The 13,618-nt window shown below is 38.3% G+C and overlaps 1 protein-coding gene across 10 annotated transcripts in view; it reads right to left on the reverse strand.

The window, feature by feature from the left end:
- The window catches only part of LOC120539626 (oxysterol-binding protein 2-like), a 257,524-nt gene that overhangs the window by 19,717 nt on the left and 224,189 nt on the right, over positions 1-13,618 (reverse strand). For all 10 annotated transcript variants that reach the window (XM_039769915.1, XM_039769912.1, XM_039769911.1 and 7 more), the window contains 2 exons: positions 8,578-8,823; positions 2,517-2,637 (listed from right to left, as the gene is read on the reverse strand). In XM_039769915.1, the coding sequence (XP_039625849.1) occupies positions 2,517-2,637; positions 8,578-8,823 (367 nt within the window). The remainder of the gene's footprint in view (positions 1-2,516; positions 2,638-8,577; positions 8,824-13,618) is intronic.

Raw genomic sequence — 13,618 nt, forward strand, 5'->3', positions numbered from 1 at the left:
TTTCCACCGTTCTCTCAGGTTTACAGTCAATGTTTCGGTTGTACATGTCTACGACATGAAAACTCTGTCTATTACAGGGCAATAATTGACTTCTGTAATGAAGCACTCAGAAGTAGCCTTTAAAACATCCACTCTGAGAGAAACCAGAGAAATGAAGCCTGCATCTTGCTGGTCCTCACCTTCCACCCGAACACTCTACACTTTCCATAAGTCATTAAACAAAATGTACCAATTTTGCAGACTCCTTTTGTTGACCACCTAATTTATGCAAAGGATGTGTCCACAGTTCGCTTCATAGCCCCCAGTCACTTTTAGTTTAAATAGGACCCGCTGTGTCACTTGCAAATATCACTCATCTCATCATCTGAAACCTCTTTTCCTGGTGAAGGTTGTGGTAGCAGAATGCTAAAGCAGGTCAGCCTACAGATTCAAGCTATTCCTGGGAAATTAGCAGGCGTTCCCAAACCAGCCAAGAGATATAATCTCTCCAATGTGTCCAGGGTCTGCCACAGGGTGTCCACCTGGTGGGATGTTTTTGGACTAGTTCTGGGGGCATACCTATGACATACCTAAACAACCTCAACTAGCTCTTCTGGATCTGGAGGAGCAACAACCTTACTTCAAGGCTCTACCAAATCGCTAAACTTCTTACCCCATCCTAGAGTAAAAAGAAAAGCAAAGAAACCTAATTTCTGCTGCTTGTACTCGCTATCCCATTCATTTGGTCATTACATACAGCCTACACTTGACCATAAATGAGCACAGGGATGTACATTGACCACCAAAATGGTAGTTTTGTCTTTAGACTTAATTCTTGCACCACCACAGACAGGTGCAGTTCCCGTAGAACAGTTCCTCTGCTCTTATCAGCTTGCCAATTTCACATTCCATTCTTCCATTACTATTGAGTAAGATCCCAAGATACTTTAACTCCTCCACTAAGGGAAGTTGTCCCACCCTCACCTGGAGAGAGGAATCAACTATTTTCAAAGAAAGAACCATGACCTCAGAAAGAAGGTTATGATGCAACTTCATACTCTGCAGCAAATGTTTGAAATGCATTCCGAAGGTCATGGTCAGATGAGGGTAAGAAGACATCTTCTCCTTAAAGCAATGATGCTGTCCAGAACCTACCCAACCAGACACCCTCACATCCTCGACTACATCATAATATCCTGTTAATGAAAACCACAAACAGGACTGATGATAAGACTCACCCTTTGATGGAGTCAAACAAGTGAACAAATTCAACCTAATGACAAGTATTTGCAAACAGCTCTCACTGCATTTATATAGGGAACAAATAACATGCAATAGTGGCCTTGTTAACTCATCGTCCTCCAACACCTCCAAGAACAAATGACCAAGGACATGGTCATATGGTCTTTCCAAATCTACAAAACACATCTACACTGGATTATCATACTCCTATGCACCATACAGCAGCTGCACATTGTTACTCTTAGGCTCAGCCATTGGACCGAGTCTCCCCTCTGTTGGATCACACCCTCCACTCACTGGTCACTTGGATTTTATGTGCTATAGGATGAAATATTCAGATGCCAGCAGGAAAGCACCTTGAAGTACTGACTGTATAAAATGTGCCCCGTTACATAAACACACACTAAAGGAAAGTCAGGTACAGGTATCAAAGTGTTCAAATCCAGTACTGTAAATACAAAATTAAATAAGAATCAAAAAAGGCAGAAATCAGAAACAGAGCAATGGCAAAGCTGCTATGAGAACTGCCATTTCTCTTTTCATACAGTTGAATCATCAGGTAGCCCTGCCACCATGGGTTCCTAGATACAGGACACAGGGCAGATGACATAGAAAAATAATAAACTAAGCATAATACAGAATTGAAAAATAATTAATAACCATCACAATATTATATAAAAACCACATAGAAAGAACAATACTAAAAACAGAATCCATAAAATAATGTGAAAAAGAATATTTGAAAGGTAACAAAAAGGGTCAAACAAACAAAGAATAAACTTGAGCCGGTAGGGCAGCAATCCTGGCTGAACCATCACACATTACAATAAACAGGATTCTGGTTAAGCCCAAAACTGTTTGGGTTTTGTCTTACTGAATGAATTATTTTCACCTCACAGTATGTATCAAAGCAAATGGTTATGAGTAATTTCTAACACTCCATAAGCATTATAAAAATCACTCATGCTTGAATTTTCATTAAAGAAAATGCTGTAAATATTAACGTAACATTCTGAAAACCTGATCCAGATCAAGGTTGGTGCAACTCATGTCTATTCTAGGTGGACTCCACTCCACTGCATACTAGAATGCACACACAACCTAACAACAATCTAACATCATATGGATGTAGAAGGAAAACCCAGATGTACATAGGGTGGGATATATTGTTTCCTCACAGATAAACAATTGCTGCAAAATGTTATCCCAGAATGCTGTATTTTTTTAGAGAGCAGTGTTAACAATTTTGCTTCAGTGCCTGTCATTAGCAATGTTACATATGTTTTATTACTTACCCAGTGGCATAATAGAAAGGTATTTGCCACGAAATTTGCTTGCAATGGTGATTTCTTGCCACAGTGTCCAACCACGTCGCGAGTATACATGATGAGCAGCAGCTGGAGGGTGATGACTCACCTTTCAGAGAAAGCAACATACATCAGTTTGTTGCAGAAAATAGTGCTGTTATTATTATTGTCACATAGAAACTTTATTGAGTAAACTTTATTTGTCTGTTCGTTATAAGTAGTATTATTCAGACCATTGTCCACATGAAATAAAATTAGGAGTTAAAAAAACTGATTTGTCATGTCAGTTTTTTGTAAATGGTTATTTGCCTCTGACTTTCATCCCTGTTTTCCCCTTGCATCTTGGATCCATGTTTCGATTGTTCTTCCTGGATCTGACTTGATTTGCCTCAACTACAGTTCTCCTGATTCATTTATTTTACTAGTCATGTTTCCTTCTTTAACACAATAATCTCTGGGGACACCGTCTTGTTACAAACCGACAGATCTTGAGCAACCCTAACATCATAAATATTGTAAATGAGATCACCTATCTTGGAGAAGAGGTGACATCTATAACGGAACAAATAAAGGTGGATCACAGCTACCAAATATCCAGTGTGCAGCACACACTTAATGAGATCACTGCTTTGAAGTGGGCAGTAAAAAAATACCTGTGCAAATAGTGTTTATGAGCTGCCGCTTCCCCCTTCAGAACGATTGTCAAGGGATCTGAGAAAATTTAGAGGTTTTGTCAACCAGTTTCAATTAATGTTTAGTTTAAAGCCCTGTATAGCCCTGTATGCAGACTATAAGGTGCATACATTGTATCATTATTATCTGATAAGCCACTTGAATGGGCATCTCCTTTGTGCATACTGTAAATAAACATCCTAGCACTCAGAATTTAGACTTGTTCCTCAAAGAATTCATAAGAATTTTTATATAACTGATCACATTTGAAATCCCCAAAGTGCACCATTAAAATTAAAACAAAAAAAATAAGCCAACTAGGGACTTTTTTGTATCATTTAGAAACCTCTCTGAATATTCAGGCCAGGATAAAACTATATTCATCCTAGAATTTCATAATACAATATTTCATCACAACAACTTGGCTGATTCTCTTCTAGATGATAATAGCAAAATATCATCTAGAATAGATTTGGAATGTAGTTGTAAGCAAAGCCCAGAAATCAGAAACTCAGAACTAGGAGATTCATTCAGGATTTTAGTTCCTTAATTGCCCAAATTGAATGAATTTCAATTTTAATTTGTATGGATCACATGGATTTAATCTACTTGATGATAGCTACGATGATTTGATATTGTGTTTAAGTTTCAGCCTGGTGATCATATCACTAAGGCAGAGGCATCGTCTCGGCTGTTTGAACCTGATATCGTAGCACTATCAGCTTGTTCCAAATAAATTGGTTTGAGGTACTACCATTAGCAGACTTCTCTCAGACTGCATTGTTTAATTAATCTTTGAATAAGTCTCCATTCGAACAGCAGCATGGTTTCAAGTCTCCTATTTTGTGTTGCAGGGAGTCTGCTTCTTCACTTCCTGCTCTAACAGAATTTTTGTCTTACCTTCAGAAGAGCTGGTCCACCATATGCTAACAATTGTTGGTAGCAAATTTCTCAGTGAAAATGCATGAGGTTGCTAAGTGGGGCCATTCTCCTGAGTTTTCTGTGGGACAGAAGGTTTGGCTCTCTAGCCTTGATTTCCATCTTAGAATGTCTGCCTGTAAAACTGGGCCCTAGGTATATTGAGCCATTTTCCATTTTAAACAGTGTCACCCATGCTACATAAAAACTAGAGCTGCCTGCTCACTTTAGACATGACTCATCTTTTAATGTGTCATGTTTGAAGCCTTTCTATATCAGTCATTTTTCTTATTCAGTCCACCCCTCAAAACCCCAAACTGTGTTATAGTTGAAGGGCACCAGGAATACAAGGTTCATGAGATTTTGGACTCCAGAACATAGAATAGAGTATTAAAAATCTTCTTCTCCCCTTCATTCACGGGTAGAAAAAACCTTTTATTCAAACACACATTGTGGGAATGGCAACTACTTTGTTTACATTTAATGCAGAGTTTTTAGGACATAACTTAAAAATAATTTTGCAAATTAAGTATTGTGAAAATAATTTTTTCTTTTTTCCATGGATTTTTTTCACACCGTTTGACACTGTATAGGGTTGGTTGTCTAACAAGTTGGAATATTCAGTATTTCATTTCGCCATGAAAATATGAGATTACAATTACATGGGGTAAGTGATATTTAAAAATGTTATCATTTTTGGGTGGAGTATTTCTGTAAATATGTTTATGCCCCTTGGTTTTTTGGCGAGATTTCATAGATTATTTACTTCTAGGTCTGATGGATGCACCCAAGAGTGCACCTGAAAGCACATGAAAGAGGTCATGTCATAGTAATCATTGTTATTTTGTATGTTTTTTATTATTGAGGAGAGATGGGTTTTTATTTTTTTGACAAAGTTTATTTTTTGATTTGTCTTTTGGTTTTGTAACTGGGATTTGCATTACATAATTCCTATTCATTGTGCCGGTGACATCAGCAACAGAGAGGTTAAAACTGTGTGATGGTCGCAACCTGCTTTATCCCTTGGTTGGATTGAAAAAAGAAAACAAACTTTGATAAAGCAGTTCATTTAAGTAGGCTCTGTGCTACGCCCCGTTCTGGTTTTAAACTCTTTTGCCTCTCATTTTGTCCCTTATGTCCTGGACGGCTGTTTCGATTGCTCTTCCCAGATCTCACCTGGTATGCCCTGACTATGAATCTCATTACACATTTATTATCCTGGTCATTTTCCCTTATTCTAATAATAATCTCTAGAGACAATGTCTCATTACACCCATATACTGTATTCTGTCCTGTAATCAAATACCATGTCTATGTGGAATTTACTAATTCTCCCCATTTCCACATTGTTTTCCTCAGTGTATTCCAATTGCCCTCCCACATTCTTAAACTTTTTCCCCCTGTCAGTGTGGCTGCATATTTGAAAGGGTTCAGTGGTGAAGTGGAGCCTTACCATGAAAGGTTCCAACTCTATGTATTAATATGTGCATGAGAGGCACTGCCACCCCATGGGTAACTGTTGACTGCTTTACTACCAACACTACTGGGATAGGCTCCATCATTCATGATTCTGGACTGGATTACGCAGATTCGAGAATGATGTATTCCGTAAAGTGGTGAAATGTTATAACAGCAAGGGCAAATTCCCTATTAGATGTATTTTTGGTCAAAAAGAGACACAAGCCCCAACAGAAATGCAATCACTTGGGTTTATTCCCTGCATAACCAGTTCTTGCACTCTTTAGTAAAATAAAAATGCCTTAAATATTGGATAGTACTTGTTCATGTTAGACCTGAGGACCCTATCACACTACATAATGCTAAACTAAGCAGTTGGTATATTAATTGGTATCTTTATTCTTTAATAAAGCAAATACAGTTGGGGAAATGATTATCTGATCACCTGCTGAATTTGTAAGTGTACTCATTTGATTGACTGATTATTTGATTGTAATCTGTGTGCCTCATTGGATCTGTGGGAGCCAGAATTCTGGCTGGGTTGTAGGGGATCAAATACTTACTTCACTCCATGACATACAAATACATTTTAACTTTTATGTAAGGTGTTTTTTCTGGATATTTGGTTGATATTCATTCTCTCTCCATGAAAATGAAACTATTAAAATTAGAGACTTCATTTCTTTGTAAGTGAGCAAACTTACAAATTCAGCAGGGGATCAAATAATTATTACCCCCTCTGTATAACACTAAAATAAGTAAGAATGTGAATCCACAATCAGAGTAATTAGACATTCAGGAAATAAGCTGCAATCCTATATCATGCATCTAAATGTATATCTATACTAATAAAAGGCAAAGCCCTCACTGACTGACTGACTCACTCATCACTAATTCTCCAACTTCCCGTGTAGGTAGAAGGCTGAAATTTGGCAGGTTCATTCCTTATAGCTTACTTACAAAAGTTAAGCAGGTTTCATTTCGTAATTCTACACGTAACAGTCATAACTGAATCCTACTTACATAAATATATATGGCCATAGCCTGCAGCTCAGTCGCTGTGTGAGGCGGAGTTGCATCCCCCATCACCACGCCTTCCACGTAGTTGGCTGCCTGCCTATATTGCGTCCCCCATCCCCACGCCTCCCACGTAATTGAGTGCCTGCCCATATAAGGCCGTCCGTCAGCAGCAATCCAATAGACACGCTGCTGCTAAATATTCTCAGGCAAATCAAAAAGATAACACTGGGAATGCCTGTTATACATCTTAGATTCACGAGTAGCGACTTGGGTGGTGAGATGTCTATCGAGGTGATCACTGTAATATTTATATGTCATTGAAATGTATTATTATCAGGCATGGTTTAGGCACCTATGTCATCGGGAAGGCACCAGAAAAAGGGACCTCAAGGTTACTATTATGGAAGTTAATTTAGAGCACAGATGCTGTGAATGTAAGAGCTGTAATAAATAAAGTTCCCCTGCATACTTTAAAAGAAAGTGTCGCCATCATTTCGTTTTTCACAATTTGTGAAAACAAGACATGGTGTCAGAATAGAGGACAGTCATGGATTTTGTTGGCGTTCCCTCGCCACGAATTGACTGGGATTCTCTTAACCTGCCAGGAGAATGGAAAAAGTTCCAACAGCACGTGGAGCTCATGTTTTCTGGCCCGCTAAAAGGCAAAGACGAGAGTGAGAAATGCAGCTACCTGCTCCTGTGGACTGGGGAAAAAGGAAGTGACAGTTTTAACACATGGACTCTCACTCAGGAGGATGCTAAGGTACTGAAAACTTATTATGACCTTTTTGAGGCGTTTGTCATGTCTAAGACAAATACGATATTCGCGAGATACAAGTTTAATGAGAAGACGCAGGGTATAAATGAGACTTTTGATCACTTTGTAATGGAGTTAAAATTGCTGGTGAAGGACTGTGCTTATGCAAACGAAGATGAGATGGTCTGGGATAGACTAGTGTTTGGCACAAACTCAGCGAAAGTGCGAGAGAAACTTTTAAGTGCCGGGTCTTAGCTAACATAAATAAAGCCGTGGACATCGCAAGATCGCACAAGATAGCACAAGCACAGCTGAGAACCTTCGATGCATGTACTCCGAGCGGCTCACGTGAGCTGACTGTGAACGCAGTACACAGACAACAAGCAAGAGCTCCAAAGAGTGCTGAACAAAAAACGCATTACACAATTGAGAAGGCAGCAAAAGAATATGAAGCGAGTGACGCATACAAGCATATTCATAAGTGCAGCTAGTGCGGAAACAAAGCACATGGTGGAAAAAGTCAATGTCCAGCTAAAGGAATTGAACCACTTCGCTAAAGTTTGCAGGACTAGGAAAGGTAAACCTGTGCATGCAGTGTGTGATGTCTCAGATAAAGAGGAAGACGGGCTGTTTATTGATGCAATAAGAAAGGAACAAACCTCTGAAGCTGAACAAGCCTTTGCAGACATATCAATAGGAAAGCAAGGTGTAAAGCTTAAGTTTAAATTAAGTTCATAGATACGCTGCCACTAAATATTCGCAGGCAAATCCACAACTTAATATCGGAAATGCCTGTTAAACATCTTAGATTCATGAGTACCAATTTGGGTAGTGAACACTTCGATGAATGAAACCTGTTATCTTTACAACGGTTGACAAATACGGAATGTAACTTCAACACATTCTCCAAATACGAACCTGATTGAAAGAAATAATGATAATCAAATCGTTGATGACAGCAACATTCATAACAGTCACAAAACAATTACATTGACAATCATGTTACGCTATTTTTAAAATGTTTCCTTTTCTTTTTCATAACTTCTTTAACACACTACTTCTACACTGCGAAGTGTAGATATTTTGCTAGTATCATACAGTATATAGAGGATATAGGAAAGCTAGAAAAGAAGTTTCACAAACTGAACCAAACACTTTTTCTAAAATTTAGCATCTAAAGTTTCACTGTAACAAGTACAAATTAGATGTGGGGTAGTTATTCACCTGCTCACAAAGGGAACGGTAGCCATACTCTTCAAAACGATCCAGTTCATATGTCTCCCCCAGAAGTGGATTGAAGGGTTTGGCTGTTCGATGCACAGTAGTTGAATAGGAAGACACTGAGAAAGCAGCAATATAGCAGATCTGTTCCAGTGAGCTTTCACACTTTGCAGCCTTATCCAGAAGTTCATGATACTCTAAATCTTCAGTAAGCCTCTGCAGCATTGATAAAGGTTCATTAAAATTCACCTGTAAAAAATGATATATTACAGTAAATGACATAAGTTATGTTGTGTAGCATGGTGCAATACATATTCTGTAGCCATATCAAATATAAAATAGAAAGATTTTAGGTACAGTATATAATTACAATTGTTATGTTCAGGTATTTGAGATCATAATACTTTTCTGTAAATTGCTAAATAATATATAATCTTTCAAATAACTGGATTTTTGGAAGCTTTCTGCTCAACAATGGCAGCTTCTTTTTCAATTATAGTGCTGGGTCCAACCATAATTGGTCCTCAGTCTGCTGAGTCACACAATATGATGTACCTAGTTTTCACTAAAATTTCCTCTAGACACATAGTATTTTTTTATTACTTGTTATATTTTTCAATCTGAATTAAGTTGGAATGGAATGGAAACTGTATAGTATTTACGATTGCTGTTGAGATACTCAATAGTAATTCTAGTAATCAAAACGCTATTATGAATTCTGTCCACAGTTATTAGTAATGGACTACGTGGAAAATGGTTAATATACAGTGCATCCGGAAAGTATTCACAGTGCATCACTTTTTCCACATTTTGTTATGTTACAGCCTTATTACAAAATGGATTCAATTCATTTTTTTCCTCAGAATTCTACACACAACACCCCATAATGACAACATGAAAAACGTTTACTTGAAGTTTTTGCAAATTTATTAAAAATAAAAAAACTAAGAAAGCACATGTACATAAGTATTCACAGCCTTTGCCATGAAGCTCAAAATTGAGCTCAGGTGCATCCTGTTTCCCCTGATCATCCTTGAGATGTTTCTGCAGCTTAATTGGAGTCCACCTGTGGTAAATTCAGTTGATTGGACATGATTTGGAAAGGCACACACCTGTCTATGTAAGGTCCCACAGTTGACAGTTCATGTCAGAGCACAAACCAAGCATGAAGTCAAAGGAATTGTCTCAAGGCACAAATCTGGGGAAGGTTACAGAAAAAGTTCTGCTGCTTTGAAGGTCCCAATGAGCACAGTGGCCTCCATCATCCATAAGTGGAAGAAGTTCGAAACCACCAGGACTCTTCCTAGAGCTGGCCGGCCATCTAAACTGAGCGATCGGGGGAGAAGGGCCTTAGTCAGGGAGGAGAACCTTCCAGAAGGACAACCATCTCTGCAGCAATCCACCAATCAGGCCTGTATGGTAGAGTGGCCAGACGGAAGCCACTCCTTAGTAAAAGGCACATGGCAGCCCGCCTGGAGTTTGCCAAAAGGCACCTGAAGGACTCTCAGACCATGAGAAACAAAATTCACTGGTCTAATGAGACAAGGATTGAACTCTTTGGTGTGGTAGCCAGGCATCACGTTTGGAGGAAACCAGGCACCGTTCATCACCAGGCCAATACCATCCCTACAGTGAAGCATGGTGGTGGCAGCATCATGCTGTGGGGATGTTTTTCAGCGGCAGGAACTGGGAGACTAGTCAGGATAAAGGGAACTATGACTGCAGCAATGTACAGAGACATCCTGGATGAAAACCTGCTCCAGAGCGCTCTTGACCTCAGACTGGGGCGACGGTTCATCTTTCAGCAGGACAACGGCCCTAAGCACACAGCCAAGATATCAAAGGAGTGGCTTCAGGACAACTCTGTGAATGTCCTTGAGTGGCCCAGCAGAGCCCAGACTTGAATCTGATTGAACATCTCTGGAGAGATCTTAAAATGGCTGTGCACCGACGCTTCCCATCCAACCTGATGGAGTTTGAGAGGTGCTGCAAAGAAGAATGGGCGAAACTGGCCAAGGGTAGGTGTGCCAAGCTTGTGGCATCATATTCAAAAAGACTTGAGGCTGTAATTGCTGCCAAAGGTGCATCGACAAAGTATTGAGCAAAGGCTGTGAATACTTATGTCCATGTGATTTCTCAGTTTTTTTATTTTTAATAAATTTGCAAAAACCGCAAGTAAACTTTTTTCACATTGTCATTATGGGGTGTTGTGTGTAGAATTCTGAGGAATTGAATCCATTTTGGAATAAGGCTGTAACATAACAAAATGTGGAAAAAGTGATGCACTGTGAATACTTTCCGGATGCACTGTATAATATCACCCAGTAACAAGTAGCAAAACAATGAGAAGGGTCAGGTTGCAGACTCTGCCTTTCATGCCCCTGACCTTCCACAGTCTGCCCCACAACCTCCCATAATCCGCTGAAAGAGAAGGAGAAGAGCAGCTATACATTATTCCCAATTTGAAAAAGAAAAGGAGCTGTAAATGTTTTCCAACATTGAGCAATGGCACGAGAGAATTAGTTATAGACTTACAGAATAAAAAGCTCTGCATATTTAAAGAAACTTTAGTTCCATTAAACAAAAAGTAATGAGATGTACGATTATATACAGTGTATACTACACATCCAAATGTTGTGTTTGTCATCATTATTGACATTGGCTAGATATTATATTTTTAAACATATCATTTTAATTACTTTTTTCCCTTCTTGTATTATTTCTTTTTAATATTTATGTCGCATTATTTCAGCTATATTAACTTTTTAACTTATTTATATGCGGTTATGTAGCGTATCTGCAATGTTAGTGTACAATATGGAAAGTATTTATGTTTATCGTCGTTATTAACATTTGTTAGATATCTTATTTAACTTCTTAATTATATTAGTTATCTATATATTTATAAAAGTACAATAGCCCTTTCTGTCAAATTAGTATTACATGTAATTTTTGTCTCGATTTCAACAGCCACATTTCTTCATGTATAATGAGAATATAAAACCAATACTGATTAAATATCAAAATAAGTACAAACGCCCTCTGTGCAAAAAATAGGGAGACTACAGCATCATGCTACCTTACCTTCAGAACCATGAACGCAACGTGGTAATGTATGCAGGTAAATAAGCCAGTAGCGTTTTATTAAAAATAAATAACACTAGACTACTTTACTTAAGATTTTATAATTGGAAGGGTTGGAAAATGACTGACTGACATTTCAAATAAAGTTTTAAAAGCTGAGCTAATCCTGCATTTTCCATTGTTTGGCATGTTTTTACTATATAGAGATGCAACATGGGGTGAGACGCAAGTAGCCATTTCAATTATTTTTTTGTTTGTTTTTTTTTGTTTAAAAGTCATTGTCAAAAGACACAGCTTTTTAACTTACAAAAAATGCCCACCAACGATACTGTCCCTTCTATGCCTCCCAGAAAGACTGTCCCTGCTGCTTCTCCCAAAGAGATTTTACCCTCCATGACTGCAGTCAATGCCTGTTCATCAGCATGTTACTATTTTTAGAGGAAGACATTTTGTTGCTTTTGTCATTTGAAGTTGTACAAAAAAATGACGTTACATACAAAAAGGTTACATTGTTCAACAAACATTGAAATAAATGAATATAACTGGCTTCCTTTGGTTTGTATTGATTCCAGAAGGGGCATTTTTGTAGTGACAAAAATTTCCACTGGACGTAAATACCCCATTCATGTTGAAAAGTGCACATGGGGAGCTAAAAATTTTGTGACCAACGAGTTACAAATGAGCATCATAATTTTCTCAAAGGAGTTGGTTTATGGGATTTGAATGTTGCCATTTGAGATATTTGGCCTTCTCTGTAGTTACTCCTATATCAGTTATTACACTTCAGGAGGATGTGTTAACTGTCTTTGGTAAGGAAATAATGAAAGTACAGTATGTTTATATTGTAAGCAAATGGCAGAAACACAGCAGACACCATTAAGACATTTTTCTTGGAGGAGAAAAATCAAACATACATCTGTCAGTGTCTGAGACAAGTATATCATTCAGGTCTTGTTTGAGTAGGGTAATGGTTCATTATAACAAGAAATTGAATACCAGGCACCGTGCCTCTTGTAAGCCTGTATCTTCCTGTATACAGAAGGTTATATTTAAATGCCATTTATTTCAGACATGCCCTGAACACTTTAAAAAAGTTAAGACAATAGGAAAAGATGTTTGACTACATCACCATTCACAGTAGCTTCTATGATTTTGAACAACAGTCATGTGATGTTTGCTATCCTCCTGAAAGTCATTTACTTGTGAGAATTGTGCTGTACATTCTGAGGAATAAAGCAAACCCAGATATTTTGCCTTGGGAAGTTTGTGCCACACCAAAAATGGATGACTTCCCAATGCACTGGATTCCATATAAGACATTTTGTGCCCTGTGACCAGGAAAGGTTCCTTTGTCTGATCCAGTTCCCATTACCCGTAAAGTAAAGATCATCATGTTGTCTTGTGTGTCAAAGGTTTGTCATACTATGTAATAAACAGAATTTTGTCAAATATATAAATATTTTTAAATGTAATTTGTATTCTATTTAAACTCTTAAAATAAGATTATCTATTTATTTGATGTGATGTGCAAAATATTAGCACCTCCAGGTGTACAGCTACCTATCAGGCTTATTTGTACTGTAGTTTTACAGTAGTGATGCTGAATGCATCTCTGTCTGTTTTTCCTTTATTTGTCAATCATTTAAAGCTAGACTGATTTCTAGTTGACTGGTGATTTGGCTGTGTATGGACTATTTTTCAGCCTATCCCTGCTTTGAGACTTACTGGACTTTGTTCTGCGTCATCGCTTAACATGTGGACCGGTAGGATATTTATTTGGTTAGGGTTTGTTTGGTCCCTCCTGTTGCTTGCTACCCAGCCTGCGACAGGCCTGCTTCAGTACTCAGCTGCTAACTCCTCCGACTGTGCTTCCACCTGTCCGAGCCTCCGCTGAATGGGCTGTATCTTCACCCAGATATCGTATTCCTCCCCAGTCGGAGATACATCTCCAGGCTGACAC

Source organism: Polypterus senegalus, chromosome 11, assembly GCF_016835505.1.
Source record: "Polypterus senegalus isolate Bchr_013 chromosome 11, ASM1683550v1, whole genome shotgun sequence".
Taxonomy (NCBI): Eukaryota; Metazoa; Chordata; class Cladistia; order Polypteriformes; family Polypteridae; genus Polypterus; species Polypterus senegalus.